Source organism: Eptesicus fuscus, chromosome 12 (assembly GCF_027574615.1).
Source record: "Eptesicus fuscus isolate TK198812 chromosome 12, DD_ASM_mEF_20220401, whole genome shotgun sequence".
NCBI classification, from domain to species: Eukaryota; Metazoa; Chordata; class Mammalia; order Chiroptera; family Vespertilionidae; genus Eptesicus; species Eptesicus fuscus.
In genome coordinates this window covers 35229031-35252504 of record NC_072484.1, presented here as the reverse complement: position 1 = coordinate 35252504, position 23474 = coordinate 35229031, and the positions used below count along the sequence as shown (strand labels likewise).

General features: G+C 41.8%; 1 protein-coding gene across 2 annotated transcripts in view; it reads left to right on the top strand.

Annotated features, from left to right (window-relative positions):
- The window catches only part of EDEM2 (ER degradation enhancing alpha-mannosidase like protein 2), a 33846-nt gene extending 10625 nt beyond the window's left edge, over nt 1-23221 (top strand). The window contains exons 5-11 of one of the 2 annotated variants that reach the window (XM_008149694.3): nt 2819-2944; nt 8342-8553; nt 11719-11860; nt 13376-13500; nt 17330-17474; nt 20445-20566; nt 22653-23221. In XM_008149694.3, coding sequence (XP_008147916.1) covers nt 2819-2944; nt 8342-8553; nt 11719-11860; nt 13376-13500; nt 17330-17474; nt 20445-20566; nt 22653-23153 — 1373 coding nt within the window. In that variant the 3' untranslated portion in view covers nt 23154-23221. The remainder of the gene's footprint in view (nt 1-2818; nt 2945-8341; nt 8554-11718; nt 11861-13375; nt 13501-17329; nt 17475-20444; nt 20567-22652) is intronic. The other variant, XM_054723947.1, reaches the window with a different exon arrangement.
- Nucleotides 23222-23474: the final 253 nt, after the last annotated feature.

Sequence of the window (23474 nt, the reverse complement as noted above, 5' to 3'; positions counted from 1 at the left end):
GATTTTTTTTCCTTTGGTGTTCTGTAATTTTACTGTGATATGTATAAATGTGGATTTCTTGGGGGGGTTTTGTTTGTTAATCCTCACCTGAGGCTATTTTTCCATTGATTTTTTAGAGAGAGTGGAAAGGAGGGAGAGAGACAGAGCAAGAAACATAGATGTGAGAGAGACACATCAATTGGTTGCCTTCTGCACACACCCCTGACCGGGGCCAGCTATTGAACCTGCAGCTGATGTACGTGCCCTTGACTGTAATTGAACTCTGGATTCTTCAGTCCAAGGGTCAACACTCTATCCACTGAGCCAAACCAGCTAGGGCTCTTTTAAAAAAAAAAAAAAAATATATATATATATATTATTTAATATATATATATATATAATTGATTTCAGAGAGAGGAAGTTAGAGGGAGAGAGATACTAGTAGAAACATCAATAATGAGAGAGAATCATTGATCAGCTGCCTCCTGCACACCCTCCAGCAGGGATCGAGCCTGCAACCTGGGCATGTGCCCTGACTGGGAATCAACCATGACCTCCTGGTTCATAGGTTGATGCTCAACCAGTGAGCCACACTGGCCGGGCAATGTGGATTTCTTTTTTTTTAATTTTTATTCTATTTTTTGTTGTTGTTGTGTTTTGTGGATTTCTTTTTATTATCTTGCTTGAGATTCCTGGATCTGAGAATTGGTGTCATTCATTAGTTTTATAAAGTTTGTAACTATTTTTCTCCTCAAAGATTGTCTCTCTTCTCTTTTTAGAACTCCAACCAGATATATATCTTCTTACTGTATCCTCTAAATCCCTTCTGAACTTTTTAAAAGTCATTTTGTCTCTTTATGTTGCTTTTTGGATAATTTTTGTGAGTCTGTCTTTAAGTCCACTAATTCTTCAGATATATCATATCTGCTATTAAACCTCTCTATATAATTTTAAACTTCAATTATTATGTTTTTTCATTTTTAGGAATTCTACTTAGTTCTTTTATAAATAGGCTTGTTCATTTTTATAATTTCTAGCTATTTGCTCATATGTTCCAACCTTTCTTTTATTTCTTTAAACATGAAAGGTGGGGCAAAAGTAGGCTTATAGTTGTTTACATGGAAAATAATACAATAATTAATAAATAATAATACAAGAGTAAACTCTGTGTTTCACACACTCACACTGTAAATCTCCTTTTGGCCCAACCCTGTACCACACACAACAATTTTAAATATATTTTTATTGATTTCAGAGAGGAAAGAAGAGGGAGAGAGAGATAGAAACATCAATGAGGAGAGAGAATCATTGATCAGTTGCCTCCTGCACACCCCACCACTGGGGATCGAGCCCGTAACCCAGGCATGTGCCTCTGACTGGAATCGAACCCAGGACCCTTCAGGCCATAGGCTGAAGCTCTATCCACTGAGCCAAACCAGCTAGGGCAACAATTTTATATTCTGTGTCTGATAATTCCATTATCTGAAGTGTTGGTAAGTCTTGTTCTACTGTCATTTCTGCTAACTCTTACTCATAACACTTTGTTTCTTTGTATGTTTTGTGATTTATGTACTTTTTTTTTTTTAAAAGGCCATGATGTTGAGAATGACCTTTCTTTTATTTTAATATATTTTATTGATTTTTTACAGAGAGGAAGGGAGAGGGATAGAGAGTTAGAAACATCGATGAGAGAGAAACATCGATCAGCTGCCTCCTACACACCCCCTACTGGGGATGTGCCCGCAACCAAGGTACATGCCCTTGACCTGAATCGAACCTGGGACCCTTGAGTCCGCAGGCCGACGCTCTATCCACTGAGCCAAACCGGTATCGGCTGATTTATGTACTTTTTAAAATGTATACTCATTCCCTAGACTTCACCTGTGGGATTCTTTGAGGCCTGGGTGATAGTGGGTTCTTCCAGATACAGTTGTTCACTTCTGCCATGTAGCTGGAGGTACTATCTTCCAAAAACCACTTTCTGCCAAAGATTGGAAGTTTTCTGGACTACCTGGTTAGTGTGAATTCAGGCTGTAAAACTTAGTGAGTACCAGCTTGTAGTTACTAATTCTTAGGAGAAATATTTTTTTCTTTTACTTGGCATCAAGATTTGAGGCATGAACTTTTCTTTACTGTACATACACTATGGGAGGTATGCAGAGTTTATTTCTAATTTTTCCTTACACAGAGTATTTAATTCTTTCAGACCCCAACTTGAGGGAGGGATCTTTTATCAACCTCCCCACTTTGGGTAGTTTAATCCTTTGTCTTTTACTCCCCCTCTGCCAGAAGAGGGGAAAAACTGAAGCTCAAGGTCACCAGGTTTTGCCACTGAGCCATTTAGGCTCCCTATTTAGCCATATTTTCAAATACAGAACGTTTGTGTCTTTTTATAAGTCCTAAAATGTTACGTTATAAATTGATATAGATAAATTGATAAAATGAAGGTAAAACTATTCCCCCCTCCCTCCCTTTCGTTCTTGGTGGGGGATTGGGAGACAGAGCAACTAAGTGGAGTCAGACACCTACTAGCTTAGCCAGAGAAAGTCCCTTTGCTTCTCTTACCCTCAGTATCTTCATCCAAAGAGGGGACAGTAGTACCTAGTGTTTGGTAAACAGTAGGAACTAAAAAAACACCAGGTAGCCATTGTTTTTTGTGGCCCACCAAGAGAACAAAACTCTGTAAACTGAACTCTGTACCAATATGTGGGATTAAGGGACTCACCTATGGCTTCAGCCCCTTCCCAGTGAGTCACCAGTGAGAGTGTTTAGGTTTAATTTGCACAAGGGAAACACTGGTCCTTGGGACTCTGACATTTACTTTCTGTACCATCGGTAGTGGTAGGGGGACTTCTGTCTGCTCACCTGCTGTCGAAGAAGGCTGGGGTGGAAGTGGAGGCTGGATGGCCCTGCTCTGGACCTCTCCTGAGGATGGCCGAGGAGGCAGCCCGAAAACTCCTCCCAGGTAAGACCCACCCTGACATGGGGAGAGACGAAGTCCAGTAGGTCCCGCTTCCCTTGCTGGAAATGAGAATGGCCATCCTGGCCATTATCAGATGTATCATCGGCGAATGTGTTCTTCCCTTCAGTGGGTTGTTTTTTCATTTTGTTGATGGTTTCCTTTGCTGTGCAAAAACTTTTTAGTTTGATGTAATCCCATTTGTTTATTTTTTCTTTTGTTTTCCTTGCCTGAGAAGATATATCAGAAAAAATACTGCTCTGAGAAATGTCTAAGATTTTACTGCCTATGTTTTCTTCTAGGATTTTTATGGTTTCAAGTCTAACATTTAGTCTTTCATACATTTTGAATTTACTCTTGTGTATGGTGTAAGAAGGTGGTCTAGTTTCTCTCTCTCTCTCTTTTTTTATTTTTTTGTATGTATCTAATTTTCCTAACACCATTTATTGATAGACTGTCTGACACATTGTATGTTCCTTCTACCTTTGTCAAATACTAATTGACCATAAAGGCATGGATTTATTTTTGGGCTCTCTGCTCTGTTCCATATATATATATATATATATATATATATATATATATATATATATAGAGAGAGAGAGAGAGAGAGAGAGTCTCTTTTTATGCCAGTACCATACTGTTTTGATTACTATGGCCTTGTAGTATAGTTTTATATCAGGTAGCATGATTCCTCCAACTTTGCTTTTTCCCCCTCAAGATTGCTGTGGCTATTCAGGGTATTTTGTGGTTCCACATAAATTTTTGGAATATTTATTCTAGTGTTGTAATAAATGCCATTGGTATATTGATGGGGATTGTATTGAATCTATAGATTGCTTTGGGTAGTATGGACATTTTAATGATACTAATTCTTTCTACCCATGAAAGTGGTATATGCTTCCACTTATTTGTATCTTCTTTAGTTTCTCTGGTGTCTTCTGAGTACAGATCTTTTACATGCTTGGTTCAGTTTTTTCCTAGGAACTTTTTAAAAATGCAATTGTAATTGTTTTCTTACTTTCCCTTTCTGATAGTTCATTATTGGTGTATACAAATGCAGCCTTCTTTTGTATGTCATTTGGGTTGTTGTGATTTCTGGGTATTTCTTTTATATCCTGCTACTTTACTGAAATCATTTATCAGTTCTAATAGTTTTTAGGTAGAATTTTTAGGCTTCTCTATATACAGTATCATGTCATCTGCAAATAATGACAGTTTTACTTCTTCCTTTCCAATTTGGATGCCTTTTATTTCTTCTTCTTTCTGATTGCTACTGCTAGGACTTCCCATATTATGTTGAATAAGAGTGGTGAAAGTGAACATCCCCCTCTTGTTCCCAATCTTAAGGAAAACACTTTTAGTTTTTGCCCATTGAGTATGATGTTGCCTGTGGATTTGTCATATATGGTCTTTATTACATTGAGGTATGTTTTTCCTTTAATCCCACATTGCTGAGAGGTGTGTGTGTGTGTGTTTTTAAATCATAAATGGGTGCTGGATTTTATAAAATGCTTTTTCTGCCTCTATTGATATGATTATATGGCTTTTATTCTTCATTTTTTTTATGTGGTGTATCACATTTATTAATTTGTGGATATTGTACCAACCTTGCATCCCTGGAATAAATCCCATTTCATCATGGTTTAAGGTCTTTTAATGTATTACTGGATCTGGTTTGCTGATATTTTGTTGAGGATTTTAGCATTTATGTTCATCAGGGATATTGGCCTATAATTTTCTTTCTTTGTAGTGTCTTTATCAGATTTTGGAATTAGGATGAGATGGCCTTGTAATGAACGTGGGAGTTTTCCCTCCTCTTGAATTGTTTGAGAAGGATAGGTTCTTCTTTGATTGTAAAATTCAACTGTGAAGCCATCTGGTTTAGGACTATTGTTTGTTGGGAATTTTTTTATTACTGCTTCAGTTTCATTAGTTGTAACCTGTCTACTCAGAGTCTCTGATTCTTCCTGATTCAGTTTTGGAAGATTGTATGTTTCTAGAAATTTATCCATTTTATCCAGATTGTCGGCATATGTTTGTTTGCAATATATATTTTTTACAATTCTTTGTATTTCTTTGATGTCAATTGTTACTTCTTCACTTCTGATTTTATTTGGGTTCTCTCTTTCTTTCTTTAAAAAATTCTTTATTGCTTAAAGTATTACATACGAATCCTTTTTCCCCCATTGACCTCTCCCTGCTCTTTCCCACCCTTCCCCCTTCCCCCCCCCCCACAAACCCTCCCCCTCCCCCACTGACTGTGTCCATGGGTTATGCTTATATGCACGCATACAAGTCCTTTGGTTGATCTCTCCCCCCACTCCCCCCTCCCACTCGCCTCCTCCCTTGATGAGTCTCATTAAAGTTTTGTCAAACTTGTTTATCTTTCCAAAGAAACCAGCTCTTTTTTTCATTGATCTTAGTTTAAACTTTAAAAAAATATATATCTTTTTATCATTTATTTTAAAATATTTATTGTTGAAAGTATTACAGATGTCACCTTTGTTTGTTTTCCCCCTCCCATTGGCCCCCTCCACCCCCACACACCTCTCTGAGGCCTTCACTATTGTCTTTGTCCATGGGCTATGCATGTAAGTTCCCTGGTTAATCACTCCCCACACCCACCCTCACCCTCACCTTCCCTCTGAAATTTGTCAGTCTATTCCACGCTTCTATGTCTCTGGATCTATTTTGTTCATCAATTTATTTTTTTCATTAGATTCCACATATAAGTGAGATCATGTGATACTTATCTTTCTATGACTGGCTTATTTAACTTAGCATAGTACTATTTTTCTTGAGGAAGGGAATGGGAGAGAGAGATAGAAACATCCATGATGAGAGAGAATCATTGATCGGCTGCCTCCTGCACACTCCCCACTGAGAATCGAGCCTGCAACCCAGGCATGTGCCCTGACCAGGAATCAAAGACCTTCTGGCTCATAGGTCAACACTCAACCACTGAGCAACACCGGCCAGGCTCGTTGATCTTTTGTGTTGTTTTTATAGACTGTATTTTGTTTATTCCCTTTCTTCTGCTCACTTTGGGCTTTGTTGGTTGTTCTTTTTCAAGTTCCTATAAGTGTGAAGTTAGATTGTTTATTTGAGATTTTTCTTGTTTCTTGAGATAGACTTGTAATGCTATGAATTTCCCTCTTGGGACTGCTTTCGCTGTGTCCCATAGATTTTGGGTTGTTGTGTTCTCATTTTCATTTGTTTCAAGATACCTTTTGATTTCTTCCTTGGTCTCATTGTTAGCCCATTCATTGTTTAGTAACATTGGGTTTTGGGGAGGCATGAAACGAGGTCAGAAAGGAGAAAGTGCTTGGAATGAGAGGGACTTGTTTTTAGCTAAGCTGTGTGCAGGGCTGCAAGCCAAGCCTCAGTGTGTTCGTTTGGCGGGGCAGTAGCTGGCCTCAGCAGCATCAGCTGGACACTGTGTTCCCTTCAGGGTGTGGCGGAGGCTTAGGGCTAGTCGTATCCAAACACATCACGCTGTGCTTCCCACCAGCCTCTTGGCCATCTCACTTCTCCCTTTCACACAGTACTTGCCTCTCATCCCCGGGGAAGAGCCGAGGAGAGTGAGTGATCTGGGCTCAGGTCTCACTCATGACTGATGGCCTGAGTGTCTCCTTACAAACATCATGTCCAGTGTGATTCATCCCTAGAAGAAACTCTGCCTGGTTGCTCCCTTCTCATGTATGTCATTTAAGAAAATTTTGTATTGAGAAATATCCATATTGAAAAGTACAGATTGGAACAAGTACCAGTGTATCTACCATTCAGGTCATGAAATAGAATTTTGTCACTCCCCCTGTGTTTCACATTGCCTGATTTTTCTGAAATATCCCTTTAAGCCCTTCTTGCTCTCATTTTCCTTGCTTGCTACTCATGCCTGTCAGATGGTCAGTTTCTCGTCTACAGCAAAGTTGCTGAACCTTGCAGTTCTTGGAAGTTTTAATGACTTTGTTAATGTTTTGGTACCTTTTTGCCTGGAGAGGAAATCTCTGCCTCTGGCTGCCTGTCTTGTTCCTTGCCTTAAATCGGAAAGTACTAGGGTGGGGTAGGCAGAGCATAGGGCTTGTGGGGAGAGGGACAGGGAATGGGACCATGGCAGACATTCCCATCCCCGCTCTGTTCGGCTCTCTGTGTGTGACCTTTGAGTCACTTCTTTGCAAGCATGACTTTTGCTACCTGTAAATTGAGGGTTGGACCACCTCATCAGTTTAATGATTTACGTCCATTAAAAAAAATAATTTGGCCCGTAAACTCTTGATGTAAAGTTAGGATCTCAAATTGGCTCCTGTGTTTAGATCTACAGATATGTTTCATTTGCTCAAAATAGTGTTTAGAAAGTATATGAGAGGAATCAGAAGATACAAACTTCCAATTACAAGATAAATAAGAATTGGGGATGTAGTATACAACATGATGACAAGTTAACACTGCTGTATGATGTATTTGTAAGTTGCTAAGAGAGTAGATCCTAAAAATTCTCATCACAAGGAAAAAACAAATGTTTTTTTTTCTTTTTGTATTTATATGAGATCATGGAGGTTAACTAATCTTTTTTTAAATTTTTATTTCACATGAGTCCAAGTGATTTTAGAGTACATTTATTTATTTATTTATTTATTTTTAATATATTTTTATTTATTTCAGAGAAGAAGGGAGAAGGAGAGAAATATCAATGACGAGAGAGAATCATTGATCGGCTGCCTCCTGCCCGCCCCACACTAGGGATCAAGCCTGCAACCCGAGCACGTGCCCTGACTGGGAATTGAACCATGACCTCCTGGTCTATAGGTTGATGCTCAACCACTGAGCCATGCCAGCCGGGCTTAACTAATTTTATTGTGGTCATTATTTTACAATATATGTAAGTCAAGTTATGCTATATACCTTAAAATTATACAATGCTGTATGTTAATTATATCTCAATAAAACTGAAAGAAAAAATTAAAAAGTATCTCAGTGGCTTCTAATGGGGCATGCTCTTTAGGGTGCCACAAGCCCCCCACTCCCCATGGCTTAAGCTGCGCCTGCTTCACACTCAGTTGCCTGCCTGGCCTCTGAAGGCAAAATGTAAAATAAGTAAAAATAGTGCTGCTGTATCTAAAGTGAGCATGTGTGGCATGTGACCACCTGGAGGGGCAGCCCCCTGCTTTCCTCCTCATCACGGGCGAGAGCCCGAGGGTCATGTGGAGCAGTGTTTGCCAGCATCTGGCCTAGGCGGCCACTAAGGGTCCTCCAGGGACATGTTTCCTTCTCCGGCTCAGTCTCTAGTAGGTCACTCAGGAAATAAAGCGGGGAGTGCTGGCCAAGGCCTCAGGCTTCAGGACTGTATCCAGCCATCCCTACCTCTCTGCTCCTGACTGGGGTCATAATCTTGTGATTGTTCAGCCTTTCAGACTCCCACTGGCATGCCATATGGAACAGTGAACCTGCTTCATGGTGTGAACCCGGGAGAGACCCCTGTCACCTGTACGGCAGGGATCGGGACCTTCATTGTGGAATTCGCCACCCTGAGCAGCCTCACTGGTGATCCTGTGTTTGAAGACGTGGCCAGAATGGCCCTGATGCGCCTCTGGGAGAGCCGGTCGGATATTGGGCTGGTAGGTTGGCTACACCCTTCCTGTCTGAGTCAAGTTACCACCTTGGCCCCTGCTTACAAGGGTCAGGCCTCTGAGCAACAAGTTGCAATCCAGCCAAAGGCAACTTGAGGTGACCTCAGGAGTGGACCAGGACTTAGGCTCATGACACTGAAAGTAGACCAAGCATCCAATTCATATTTTAACATAGAGGGAAAGAGAGCATGAGAGAACATACTGTGTGGGGAAAAAGGGCTGTGTGTTAAGCAATGACTTTTTGAACTTCTCCAATTGCTAAGGAGTGGGTTGTATGCTTCATGCCCCTGACTCATTTGGTGACCTTAGATTGTCAGGTCTGAGAGATTATGAATGGTTATTCTATGAAAAAATCATTCCCAGTCAATTAAGTTTGGGAATTCTATATATAGAATTGGAGAGTCATAATGAACATGAGCAGGTTAAAGGTTATTAAATCCTATGATAAATAAATCTATTCAACTTGGCTTAACTCAACATTTACCAAACCATTTGACCCCAGAGTTTCCCTTTCCTATCTAATACCTATTAACCCATGGGAACTTAACACAGTTGGGCCAGTTGATCTCTAAGGTCAGTTTCAGCTCCTAAACTGGATAATCCAGTGAAACTTACAGTAAATGAGCCAAAGCTGTCCAGGAAATAGCATTAGGTTTAGTCAGAACTTGGTTTGAGCCCAGACCTTGCTTCATCAAAACTGTGTGACCCTGAGCAAGTCACTCAACCTGTCTGATCCTCAGTTGCTTCAGCAGTGATGATGATGTATTAATATCTCCTTTGCTGAATTGTTGTAACTTATAAAGACTATTGACTGAAAGTGATTCAGGTAGAGGCACATTTTATGCAAAGTCTAGTTCTAAGTCAGCTTGAAAAGTGAAACTTGCCCAGCCAGCATGGCTCAGTGGTTGAGTGTCGATCTATGAAACAGGAGGTCAGAGTTCAATTCCCAGTCAGGGCACATGCTCGGGTTGTGGGCTTGATCCCCAGTGCGGGGCATGCAGGAGGCAGCCGATCAATGATTCTCTCTCGTCATTGATGTTTCTATCTCTCTCCTTTTCCCTCCCTCTCTGAAATCAATAAAAAAAAAATTTTTTTTTAAAGAAAAGTGAAACTCTGGTGAGGAATCCTTGAAAATCCCTTAAGAAGATCCCCCACTGAAAACCTATAGTAACTGTTAAGTCCAACACGGGCAGTTTTTTTCTGTAGTCCTGGGACCATAGTGGATCCTGGGTGCCCTGCTCATATCCTCTCAGCCCTTTCCATTTTCATGTACACTGACCTGTCTTCCAACCACCATCATCTGTGTCTCTTTGCCTACCAGCTTTTTCTGGTGTCTGGATCTTGCTCTTTACAACTGGAAGTACCAGGACTTAATGCTAACCCTGGAGTAATTCTCAATCAGTGACTAATATTGATGGGAATTTGTGGATACTCACCCCAATTCTCCACCCTTCAGGTGAAATAATGCCGAGGCTCCTGCTCTATATTGATTCCCAGATCTTCCTCTTGGGATTGAGCTTTAGTTCCCATGGTGGTAGCTTGCCTGATGGCACACCCTTTATGGGCTGTGTCTCCTCCCTACCTCCCTTTCCCCTTCCTCTTCTAGTGTTTTCAGGGACTCACCTTCAAAATCAACTACTTTCAGTCTTCCTTGCTGAGGGTCTGTTCTCTGGGGGACCCAAACTAACACAGAGCAGTTAGTAGTTTCTTTGATTGAGTAACAGATGAAGTTATCAGCCTCCATCAGGGTCTAAGTTATACGGACAATGTATTTCTGTTGGGGAGCACAGGAGACTTGGTTGGAAAGTTGTAAGGAGGACATTCTGATGAAAGGGAAGTGTGTGGAAGGCCACCTGCCCTGTTTATTGGAATTCTGACTTAAGGGAGGCTTAGGGGACTGTCAAAGGTGTCGCTCCTAATTATTCCTTGACCTTTCCAAACAAGCCTGTGCATGTGCAGAACCCCAGGTGTTTACTGGAATCCTTATGCTTAATCCCTGGATGCCCTTGCCTAGAGTGCTGGAGGCTAATTCCAGCAGGTCATAAATGCAAGAAGTTCATCAAAAGGTTGATGAACCTTGGGGCTTCAGCAGGGCTGAAGATCTACATATTATTGGCTGCTGCCAGACAGCTGAGGGCAGTCCCCCCAACCTGATAATCTTTTACTGTTTACCAAACCTTACCTTTGATATGTATATCTGCTTTGCTTTAGGGCAAAATGTGTTAACAAAAAGCTAGGGATCTGGACATTCGGGGAGCTTAGTCACTAAAACTGAGTTTCCGTCTGGCTTTCTCCCATGCCTTCCAAATTCATATTTCTTCTCTAGTCTCTTCATTCATTTATGCACAGCCCCTTTTCCAGATTCCTTGAACCCTAGCAGATGCTGAGAAAGACCCTGGCATTAGAGGACAATGTAAACATGTGTCCTCCCAAGATTACTCACCCTACTGATTGTATCTAAAGATAAAAATTCCAATAAACGCCTAATGAGGCAGGCGATAGAGGCTGCTCTGGCTACTAAAGCCAGGGGCCCCTTAGCCCTCTCTTGTACATTCAGACTGTGTCTGAGTAATCTGTTCATCTGTTGTTCAGGGGCTGCTGGGGAGCCCCAGAATATTTCTTCATTTAAATGTTTTAGATTTTATTTTAAAATGGTTTTATGAGTCACATGGTGTACAAGTCAAAGGAGACAAAAAAGGTACCCAGTGATACCTGTGAAGTCTCCTCTGAATCCTGCCCCCAGCTTCCCCTTTCCTCTCCTTACAAGCAACCACTCCACTGGTTTCTTGGTTGTATTCCCTGAGTTGACTTATGGAAATATGTAAAGTATGTCTTGTGTAATTAGACACTGTAAACACATGCAGAGTTCTGAGAAATCTGAGACAGATTGTGGGAACAGCAAGTTCTTATCTCCCAGCTCACACTTACTCTAGAAAGGACATAAACCTCCAAATCATTGTTCTTTTTCATTGTTTGCCCAGTGTGGATATAAGTCCTCATAAATATGCATGACATGCATCTCCACTGTACAGATATGGAGGAAAGCTGGCCATGGTCCAGCCTTGCCCTTGCATCTCACTAGGCAGTAAGGGATGTGGGGAGATGCTTGTTTTGTTTTGGCCCCTCTCCTGATACTATCTGTCTCTCTCATAGGTTGGCAACCACATTGACGTGCTCACTGGCAAGTGGGTGGCCCAGGACGCAGGCATCGGGGCTGGTGTGGACTCCTACTTTGAGTACCTGGTGAAAGGAGCCATCCTGCTGCAGGATAAGAAGCTCATGGCCATGTTCCTAGGTAAAGGCCGGATAAGGGGGCTTTCCCCAGGATTGTTCCTGTTGACCTGTGGTTTATTTATAAACCTTCAGTTGTTCCCAAGTGCCTAGAGAATCAGTTCTGAATACCTGAATCTGCATTCAAAGCCGTCATGGACGTTCACTGTCCACGTGATGCCCACTACACCTCTTGTCACCTTCTTGCCAAGAGCCAGCGTTTTCTGTGTATAGCCCTGGAGATCTTTTTGCTTGGCCATTGCACATGTGTTTCCTTTGCCTTTTTTCCTGTCTTCATGTGCCAAAATTCTATTTACCCTTCAAGGCCCAGCTTAAATGTCACCTTGCCAAGAAGTAGCTTAATCTTTCCTCAGAATTTATGGCCTTCAGCCTCTCTCTTACAATCAGCTGTCATCCATAGTTCTATCATCCATGCCATATTCATCTTTGTATTTCCCACAATGCTTTGCATGAGGTAGGGCATAGATTAATGCCTGTTGAATACAAACATTTTACCCTCCAGGCTCTTAGACACTACTAATAATGATATTGAGGAATTGTTGAGCAGCTAATAATTGTTACTATAGATACCATTAATTTGTTCAGCAAATATTTGAGTACCATTGATATGTCAAGCACTGAACATAGACTATTTTATTTATTCCTTACAACACTATTTGAGATTCTTATTTATTTGAATGTGTATTTGATGCTTCATTCATTCAGATAGTATTATGCATATTCATTCAGATAGTATTATGCATATAACCAAGCATGTCCCCTTTACTGGGAATGATTATCGCCCTGGCCAATGTGGCTCAGTTGGTTGAGTGTCATCCCATGCACTAAAAGGTTGCCACTTCAATTCCTGGTCAGGGCACATGCTCAGGTTTCGGGTTCTATTCCTGGTCGAATGCCTGTGGGAAGCAAATGATTGATGTTTCTCTCTCACATCAATGTTTCTCTTTCTTTCTCTCTCCCTCTGCCTTCTTCTTTCTCTTTAATATATATCAATATCAGTATTATATACTATCTTAGTGTTGGGGATTCTGAAACCAATAAAAAAAAGTCCTGGCCCTCATGGATTTACAATTTAGGGGGAGGTATAAATTAAAGTTCTCAGTAGAATGTAAGCTCCCTGAGGGCTGAGAGCTTTCTTAGTCTTGTTTGCCAGCTCTGGGTACCTGGCATGTAGTAGGTGCTCAGTGAATATTGTTGAATGAATAACTGACTGAACAACCCTATGAGGTGTATAACATTACTCTCCCTACTTTACAGATAATGAGCCTGAGGCTTAAGAGGGAAAAACTTGCCTAACGTCACAGCTAGCAAGTGGTAAAGCTGGAGCTAGAATTTGAGCCTGGAAGTTTGACTTCAGACCCCGTACTTCTTCCTCTCTGCCTCATTGCGTCCTAGCCTGCTTTGAGGCTAGACCATCATAAATAATTCTTCAAAAGTTTTAAGTCCATGCTTCTGTTGCCAAGGGCTGCCTTTTGTCTCCCTAATCACTGACATATCCATTATTCCATCTCCACTGCAGAATACAACAAAGCCATTCGGAATTATACCCGCTTTGATGACTGGTACCTGTGGGTGCAGATGCACAAGGGGACTGTGTCCATGCCAGTCTTCCAGTCCTTGGAGGCCTACTGGCCTGGTCTTCAGGTAGGAATGATCAGAGAGGGTGTTCATTTTCCTATGTAACTGGCAAAGCAAGCTCATGCTGATGTAAGAGTCAAAGAAGATAGTTTAGTTGCTTGAGTACTTTTTTGGGAGGGATGGCTTGGGAATGGAAGAGAGACAGTGAATTGGACAGATTTAAGATTCTGTCTCACTGAATTTTCCGAGGGGAGCTTTAAGGTGTCAGGAACCTAACTTCCAGTTTGCTATGGGTTGATGTTAATATAAGGTGGAGAGTGTCTTTCCAGGCTGGGCAGTAACAGACATTGGCAACAGCTGTTTCTCCACTGAACATTTCTGTCAAACCTCCTCATTCTTGACAGCGGGCCTGAGAAAGGGCGTGAAAACAGCTGGGACTGCTGTGTCTGCGATCATTTTCTTTTTCTATTACACAGTCTGAGACTTGTAGCTGGAAGAGATTTTAGAGCCCATCTAATCAACCCCCTAGGTGTACCAAAATATTTTTATAAATTAGTGTGTGTTTTTTTAATTTAAAGAAAAGGTAATAACATGGATGTAGTGGTAAATTTGAAAAGCGCAATAGGGAATATCTTGTAAAGTAAGTCTTAAGCCCCCACCTTCTCTCCCTAACCCAGCCCCTATTATCTGTTTTCTGTATATCTTTCCAGAAATCCATATCCATAAATATATGAATATTTATATCCCTCTTTTTTCTTTCTATATATAGGACATATACATATTCTTTTTTCACTGATTATATCTTAGAGATCATCCTTTATTGATATAACATATTTGGTTTTACCTTTTTTTGCTGTTGTTGTTAATCCTCACCCAAGGATATTTTTTCCCATTGATATTTAGAGAGTGGAAGAGAGGAAGGGGGAGGGAGAGAAACATCAATGTGAGAGAGACACATCAATTGGTTGCCCCCCAAACTTGCAACCCAAGCATGTCCCCTTTACTGGGAATCGAACCCTCAACCTTTTGGTGTGTGTGCCAATGCTTCAAAAGTGAGCCATTCCGGCCAAGGCTAAGTTTTACCTTTTTGAAACAGCTGCATATATTCCATTGAATAGGGACACTGTAATTTATTTAACTACTCCCCCATTATGTACTTTTAGCCAGCCCTCTTATTAAACAGATGGGGCAACAGGCTCAGAGAGAACTTATCTATATATATAAAAGGCTAATATGCAAAGTGTCCCCTCGGGAGTTTGACCAGGAGATTGGGAGTTCGATTGCTCACTATGACGTGTGCTGACCACCAGGGAGTGGCGTGGAACGAAGGAAGGCCCTGGCCAGCAGCCAGGGAAGGAAGGCCCTGATCAGCCCTGATCACCGGCCAGGACAAGGGGCCCTACCCGTGCACAAATTTTGTGCACTAGGCCTCTGGTTGATAATATTAAATATTGGCCAGTTCTCCTAGGATCTTCAAATTTTATTGCTTGAGTGCCCCTCTAGAAGAATTTTGAAGTGCCCCTTGGATATTTTTTATCTTACGTGTTTGAATAGTTGTATACCATCCCTTTTTATCTTTGAACTCGTATTTCCACTCTAGGCCCCAACAGAATTTAATCCTAATTATTACATTTTAAGCTGAAAAATTTTATTGATACTCTATCATATGTCTCTGTAACAAAATTTGACTATAGTACATAGAACTTAAAAACATTAAAAAATTCACTGTGACCATAGGCTCTGAGTATTCAATTTGTTTTCTTCTGGATTTAGTTATTATTAATTTATAAATGATTAAAATAGCATAATAGCTTACAATATTTTGATAAATAATTATAAAACCTAAAAGCAATTTTATTGGAAATGTATTTCTTAATGAATTTTTGGGGCTCTCTTATTTTTAAGTAGTACATAATCTTTATGAAAAAATGATTTATGTGTCAGGCGCTTTACTCAGAATCATCACAACATACTGAGCTAAGTATTGTCTCACATATGAAGAAAGGAGGCTTAGAGATATTAAATTGGTTTATTCACTTACTAATCAAATATTTGAATGCCTTCTGTGTTCCAGGCCCGCTGCCTTCATGAAGTTTATGGGGCGAGACACAAAGAAAAACTTAAAACAGATAAATAGATAAAATAATAAATTGCAAATGAAGGAAACAAATTAGAGGCTAAAATAGAATATTGGATGGGGACCAACTTTAGACAAGAAAGCCTCTCAGATGTGATGATATTAAAGCCAATACTTGAAGAATTGGGGACGGGGAATGATGTTCCAGGGGGAGGAAATATCGTGTGTGAAGGTCCTGAGGCAGGAAAGAGTTGGGTGTTTATCAGAAACAAAGAAAAGCAATGTGGCCATAGTCCAGGGAAGGAAAAGATCAATGGATGGAAGGTCAGCAGTGACCAGATTGTGCAGGGCCTTGAGGACCACAGTGAGTCACCTCAGTTCTATGCTGCGCCTGTAGGAAGCCCTGAGGTCTGGAGTGTGGAGTAAGAGGGTTACTCTGGCTGCCTTGGGGACAGTGGGTTGGAGAGGGCAAGAGCACAAGTGGCGGGAGGAGGCTTTTGAGGTCATCACAGTCTGGTCTGCTGATGACCAGACCAAGTGGTGGCTCTAGAGATAAAGAGAAAAATCTTGATGTTTTGGGAGATGGAATTGCTGATGGAATGGATGTGGGGTGGGGATAAGGAGGAGTCAAGGACAACCACCAGGTTTCTGGCTGGAGTAACTCAGTAGACGCTGGTGCCATTAACTAGAAAGAAAAGAGGCAGGAGTAGAAACACAACTTTGTGGAAAAGTGAGGGAACCAAGAATCTTGCTTGGGAAAAGTCAAGTTTGTCCTATCACTGAGATATCCAGTGGAGATGTCAGGAAGGTCAGCTGGCCCAGTCAGCGTGGCTCAGTGGTTGAGCATCGATCTATGAACTAGGAGGTCATGGTTCAATTCCCGGTCAGGGCACAGGCCTGGGTTTTGGGCTTGATCCCCAGTGTGGGCCATGCAGGAGGCAGTCAATCAATGATTTTTCTCTCATCATTGATGTTTCTACCTCTCTCCCCCTCTCCTTTCCTCTCTGAAATCAATTAAAAATATATATTTCAAAAATTGTATATATATTTTAAAAGGTCAGCTGTTTCCCTGTGAGCTTATTGAATATTAATAGCTACTTAGTAACAGCTAGTAAAATTACAAATGCATGTATTCTCTCATCCAGCAATCCTAATTCTGGAAGTTTATCTTACAGATACACTTTGCGTAAGTTTGAGGTGATATATGTTCAAAGTTATTTATTGCAGCATTGATATAGCAAAAGATTAGAACCAAGTCAACTGCTTATTCATAAGGAGCTAATTAAATTATGGTCCAAACAGTGGAATTCCATGCAATAGGAGGAGGGAGCTCTTTATGTACTTATGTGGAAAAGATCAAGATATATTGTTAAATGAATAAAGGGAACTGCAGAACAATCTATTTAATCAGCTATATTAAATGTGGGGGAAATAATATATACTCATACATATTTGCTTATGTTTACAAACTAATACAAAACGGTTATATGCTGGGGTGTAGGGTGGGAGATTTTGAACCGAATGGCTGACTTACCTATTTAAAAACTGTTAGAGTCCAGCATTGACTTAGCACGTACTGGCAGTCAGGGGCTTTGTGTACAACCTCTGTCCCTCCCCACAATGTATGAGGTATATTAAATTTTGTATCTTATAGATTAAGCTCTGAAAAGGTAAGTATCTGGTTGGAGTGAGTAAATGGCCAGCCCAGGGTTTGATTGCAGGCCTTTTTAGCTCTAAAACTTTTACTTTTCTTTTCCCTGAGGTTGTGGGGTTTTATACCTGGTGGCTGTCTGTCTGACAACCAGTTCTCTCCTACAGAGCCTCATCGGGGACATTGACAATGCCATGAGGACCTTCCTTAACTACTACACTGTGTGGAAGCAGTTTGGGGGGCTCCCAGAATTCTACAACATTCCTCAGGGATACACAGTGGAGAAGCGAGAGGGTTACCCACTTCGGCCGGGTAAGCAGCACCTCTGGCCATTGGGTTTGGCTCTCAGGACCCCATATCCTCATGTCTTTAGAAGTTAACATGCCTCACAAGTGTTCACAAGTCCATTTCCCCCTCAGTGCCCCCCATCTGATTCTTCCAGTGGCTCTGGGTGGTTTTCTTGCTAGGAATTATTTATCCTCATCTTTTTGCATAAGAAGACTGAGGCCTGGGGGTTTGAAATGGATTGCCCAAAGCTGTAAGTATAGGAGCTAGGACTGGAATCCAGGTCTCCTAACTACATCTTAATGATCTTTCAAACTGGAGCAAGTGAGTGAGATGGAAAAAGCCAGGTTGACTCCTTTTGAGTTCCTGCCATCAAGATTTAAGAAGTATAGGCAAACTTCCTTAAGTCAGTGGGTCAGATAAACTATGGTTCCATTGTAAGAAATGGAACGGACTTTAGGTAAGAATGAATCATCTGGTCTCATCCACCTCCTCACTTGCAGCTCAGAAATCAAGATGAAGCAGAGAAGGAAGGGACTGCAAACTAGATAAAACTTGTAAGTTCCTGTCCAGCTCTGATTCTCTGATTCACTGCAGGAAAATTCAACGTCATAAGGAGGAAAAGGGAATAGGGGACAGAGGAAGGAAGCTTAGTCAGCACACATAGTCATCTCCACCCCAAAATAGGTTACCTTACCACTGTCCTAGACTTGACACACCTTCCCACTTGAATGCCTTTTAGCTGTGGGACAGGCCTTCTAGTGCCTTCTGTCCATTCTGCCCTTCTCTACCCCATTGGGGTTGTTATGGGAGTTGTGGCGAGGGAACAAAAGAGGGAGTAAAACAGCCAGTGGGAAGAGCAAATGAGCCGCTTTTGACTCCTTAGAGGCTGCTGTTCTTGGTATTTCTCATGCATATATTCTCATGGCTTTTTTTTAAAAGAGGAAACTCTCAGAAGGTATCATTGCTAGTGTTCTAGATAAAATGAAGACAGTTTGGGACTAAATGTGAGTTTTTAGGGTTAGAGAGAACCTGAGAGGTCTTCTAGTTGAAATCCCCTCAAAATAGCTGTGTGAAGTGGTGATGTAGTCTCCGTGTGGTTACCGCCAGTGGCAGGGAGCTCACTACTTACAGAGGCAACCTGTTGTTTGCAGGATAGGCTGGCAGGAAGGCATAATTGGATAGTAAGGTGTCACATCCAGGAATCCAGGAATGCCTTAGTCCAATCACTTCCTACCACAAAACAGTAGCAAATGGGAGATAGGGTACTACTCCGTAATTAGATTAGCCGGTGCCTTATGCTCTGGTACATGCATCTGATCAGCAGATGTTGACACACAGAGCCTAGCCCCGTGGTCGGCAAACTGCGGCTCACGAGCCACATGCGGCTCTTTGGCCCCTTGAGTGTGGCTCTTCCACAAAATACCACAGCCTGGGCGAGTCTATTTTGAAGAAGTGGCGTTAGAAGAAGTTTAAGTTTAAAAAATTTGGCTCTCAAAAGAAATTTCAATCGTTGTACTGTTGATATTTGGCTCTGTTGACTAGTGAGTTTGCCAACCACTGGCCTAGCCTAAAGGCCTCTGAGGGCAGTTCCCCTCCCACTCCAAGTTCAAATCTCAACCTTGAGCTGTCACCATCTTCTAGACTCTAGAGAGTTGGTTGCGTATACAGAAAATTAAAGCAATTACTAGCGAATGCAGGCCCATGTGTGAGGAAGAGAAAACCACTGGCTGGCCTGGGAGCGCTGACCCAGCCAGCTGCTAGAAGCAGACGGGAAGACTTCCCAGAACAGCACTACGGTTTCTTTCCTTGAACGCACATAGTGTGTTCACCTACCAGTGGACACAGTCTGTCTTAAAATGAGCAATTAGATTAGCAATTGTCTTGAGGCCTTTGGGGTAAAGGAGGGAAAAGGAGAAGAAAACTGGGGAGATAGGCAGAGATCTTTTCTCTGAAAAAAAAAAAAAGAAAAGAAATAGAGTTTGCAGTAATAAATCAGAAGAGAGGAAAGTGCTGATCAAGGAGGAAACAGGGAAGGGCATAATCAGGAGAGAGGTTGGTCTAGGAAGGAGAGCTTTCCTCTCTGAGAAAAGGCAGGCAAAGAAGTAGAACAATCTATCGAATGGTAGTTTCCACCCACTGGGGCCACCCTAGAAGTCAAAGCTTGCATTTCCATAATAGCTCTCCAGATATTTGAAAGCAATAAGCACATTTTCCTGGGTTTTCTTCCCTCCAGAATAAATATTCTCATTTGGACCAACTCCTGTTGGTTAATAATTATCTTCAGATGGGGCCCATGTGTGAACATAAAATTCCAGTTGAATAGGCCAAGACTGTTGCCTTGTTCTGAGCATGGTGAACTGATGGCTGCATCCTCACTAGATTGAAGATTGGCTCTTGAATATGTTGGCCTTTCTGTTTTGTTCCATTCCATCTCAGAAAGGGCCTTGTAATGATAAGCCCATACTCTTTAAGTTTTAGGATTAGGTTGGGCTATGAGTGACAGAAAAAAAAAAAAAAAAAACCCACAAAAAATAATGTAGTCGCTTAATTAAGATAGAAATATTTCTCTTGTATGTTCTGGTCTTATCTATGGTTCTCTATGGTATCAGGATCCCTAACCCCACACCTGCTGGGAATGGTTGTTAGTCTTGGCAGCCATGTACTTGGCAAAAATTAGGGATTCTATTACTAAGGAAGGCGCCACAGATACTAAGTAAGGGAACAGACACTGGGCGAGAGGCAGCTGTCTCTGCCACTTCCTTTGTCCCGGAGATTTTGGCTGCCTGTTTCTTCCTTTGTCTGGTCTCCACTAAGCTTCAGGCTTTTGGGCCAATAGGCTCTGGAAACTCAGCATTGAGTGAGTTCTCCCATGTTCCTCCTAGTGGGGGCCCTGTAGACAAGGTATGGAGGAGACAAGTCTCTCACTACCCTAAGTGGGCCCGAACCTTCCTTGATCAGCCACTGGCTGAGAAGGGTTTGCATTGGATTTTGCAGAACTCATTGAGAGCGCCATGTACCTCTACCGTGCTACGGGGGATCCCACCCTCTTAGAACTTGGAAGGGATGCTGTGGAGTCCATTGAAAAAATCAGCAAGGTGGAATGCGGATTTGCAACAGTAAGTGTTTCCATGGTTTCAAGAATTGGGAAATGTCTCCCTGCTATTAAAGAGCCTCTCTAAGGGTGGAACATTGGGAGTTCTGGAATATTAGCGCTGGAAAGGGGCCTTAGAGGTGTACATAACGCCTTTATCTTATGGATGGGGAGACTGAGGAACAGAAGCGCAGAGCCTTGCCAGAGGTCACAGAGTTAGTAGAAGTGGAACTAGTATTGGTTCCTGGAGTCTTGACTCCATACCGTTGGCTTCCTACCTGTATCAGAGATCCTTTAGCTATTGGAATAGGCTTGCAAGGGTGAGTTTTGTGAAAAGGCCTATAAAATGTATTCTAGAAGGGAAATTCAGAGGCCTTATATTTAAACCTAGGGATCCTTAATGAAACAACCTTACTAGTCTCACAGATGTTTATTGAATGTCTTTTCACAGGTCAGGCACTGTGCTAGGCTGAGGGTTATAGTGAAAAAAAAAAAAAAAAAAGACCAAGCCCTGGGGTAACATTCTATAGGGAAAACCATGAATGAGAGAGAAAGAAGGGAGACAGAAAGAAGGCCAGTGTGGCTGGACTGGAGTGAGCAAGGAAGGAAGTGGGAGGAGGTTGTGTCCCAGAGGTAGGCAGTTGCCTGGATCACGAAGGGCTTTGTATAAGCCATGGGAGGAGTTCGGCTTTTGTTCTGCCTGGAATGGAAAGCCTTGGTAGAATTTACAGCACAGCAGTGACATAATCTGATTTTATTTTAGAAAGATCACTGTGGAGAATGCATTGAAAGGGTCAAGAGTGAGAGCCATGTCACATCCTTAGAGGACCCAGCAGGCAAGATGTAAATAGTCATGACAGACATTTGAAAACCAGATGTGTAAGAAAATAGTCTGGAAGAAAATTCACCAAAAAGCCTACAGAGGTTTTGTTTTTTTGTTTTTTAGGGTGAGGGATTAAAAACAAACAAAAAACTGTCTTTTTCAAAATTGTATGTGATTGTATTCTATAAGTAGAACATAAATACATATGTTTAAAAACAAGACATACACACACACACACACACACACACACACACACACACACACACACGGGGAAAGTAAAGCAATGGGTTTGTTTTAGTTTCCAATATGTTGTATCGTGTGAAAAGCCAAAGTGGATAAACCCGTTGGGGCCTTTTAGGAATGCTCAACTTATTTCCACGAAAATGAAGCCCTTTGGAGGTCTTCCAAAGCGAATGATGTGAACAGGCATCTGACTCCTTGGCCTTTGTCAAACAGACAAGGGAATAATAATTCCTGGTACTTTAAGTTCGTATTTTAGTTACGTTTTTTGTTGTTGTTATTTAAAAAATGTATTACTAATTCTGAGAAGCTAGAAATAAATGTTTGCAGCAAGTAAACTTACTCATCTATGGCATAAACTCAGTATGAAATTTTCTTTATAAGACTCCTAATTAGTTGTTTACAATAGCAAAAACCTGGTGGCCACTCTAATGCCATTAAGAGGATTAGCTAAGTAACTGATGCTATGTTTTTACAGTGTCATTAAAGGGGATCATTAGATCTGTGTTTATAGTCACAAAAGGGTACGATAAAGCGGATAGGAATTCAGGTCAGATAGGGATCAAGGAAGACCTTTCTGAAGAGTAAGCATTTGAGTGGAGACTGGAAAGAAGTGAGGGAGCAAGCTATGAGGATGTCTGAAGGAAGAGTACTCCAGATTGAAAGAACCTGGGTTGGGAGTGTGCTTGTTGGCTCACAGAACAGAAAGGCCTTGTGGCTGGACTTGCAAGAGCAAGGGACAGAGTGGTCGGGCGGGGAGGGGCCAGACCACCAAGGACCTGTTAGGCCCTGTCCTTTGCTTTTTAGTCTCTGTGAAATGAGGCATCAACTGGAGGTTTTCTGTGGATGAGTGAGAGGTAAGACTTGTGATATAAATATGCTTTAGAGTAAGAATGGAAGCAGGAAGCCCAGTTGGAAGTTGTGATAATAATTTGCCCAAAGGCCCTCAGCTGTTTAGTGGCAGGCCAGGAATTCCTAACGGGGTCCCCTGACCCTTTCTGCTACACTGGAATGTTCTTCTGACTTGTTCTCCTCTCCCTCGTGGCAGATCAAAGATCTGCGAGACCACAAGCTTGACAACCGCATGGAGTCTTTCTTCCTGGCCGAGACTGTGAAATACCTCTACCTTCTGTTTGACCCAACCAACTTTATTCACAACAACGGCTCCACCTTCGATGCAGTGATCACCCCCTATGGGGAGTGCATCCTGGGGGCTGGGGGCTACATCTTCAACACAGAAGCACACCCCATCGACCCTGCTGCCCTGCACTGTTGCCGGAGGCTGAAGGAAGAGCAGTGGGAAGTGGAGGGATTGATGAAGGAATTCTACTCTCTCAAACAGGGTAGATCAAGATTTCAGAAAACAACGATGAGCTCAGGGCCATGGGAACCCCCAGCAGGGCCAGGAACATTCTCCTCACCTGAAAACCATGATGGAGTGAGGGAGAAGAAGCCTGCCAAGCAGAGAATCCCACTTCTCAGCTGCCCTAGTCAGCCCTTTACCTCGAAGTTGGCATTACTGGGACAGGTTTTTTTGGATTCCTCATAATCACTGGATGATTTTCTTGTTCTGTTTTTGAAACTAGACTAGAATAATAAATCTGCTTTTGACTATCATGTGTTTCTATTTTACATATTGGGTTGTTTCAGGAGATTTCATTCAAAGAAAGGGTTCCTGACTGGAAAAAAAAAAAAATCTAGTTTATATTTCTCATACAGTTGGAGAAACAATTAAACCTGAAGTCTCCTGGCTCCAAAGACCCCAGGGGTTGATAATTGAATCTCCCCTCCTCTCAAGGTTCCTCTTTTCTGGTATTGTTGGTGAGGGTGTTGTTATAAGTGTATTTCTGCATTAGTTCTTGCCCCAGCC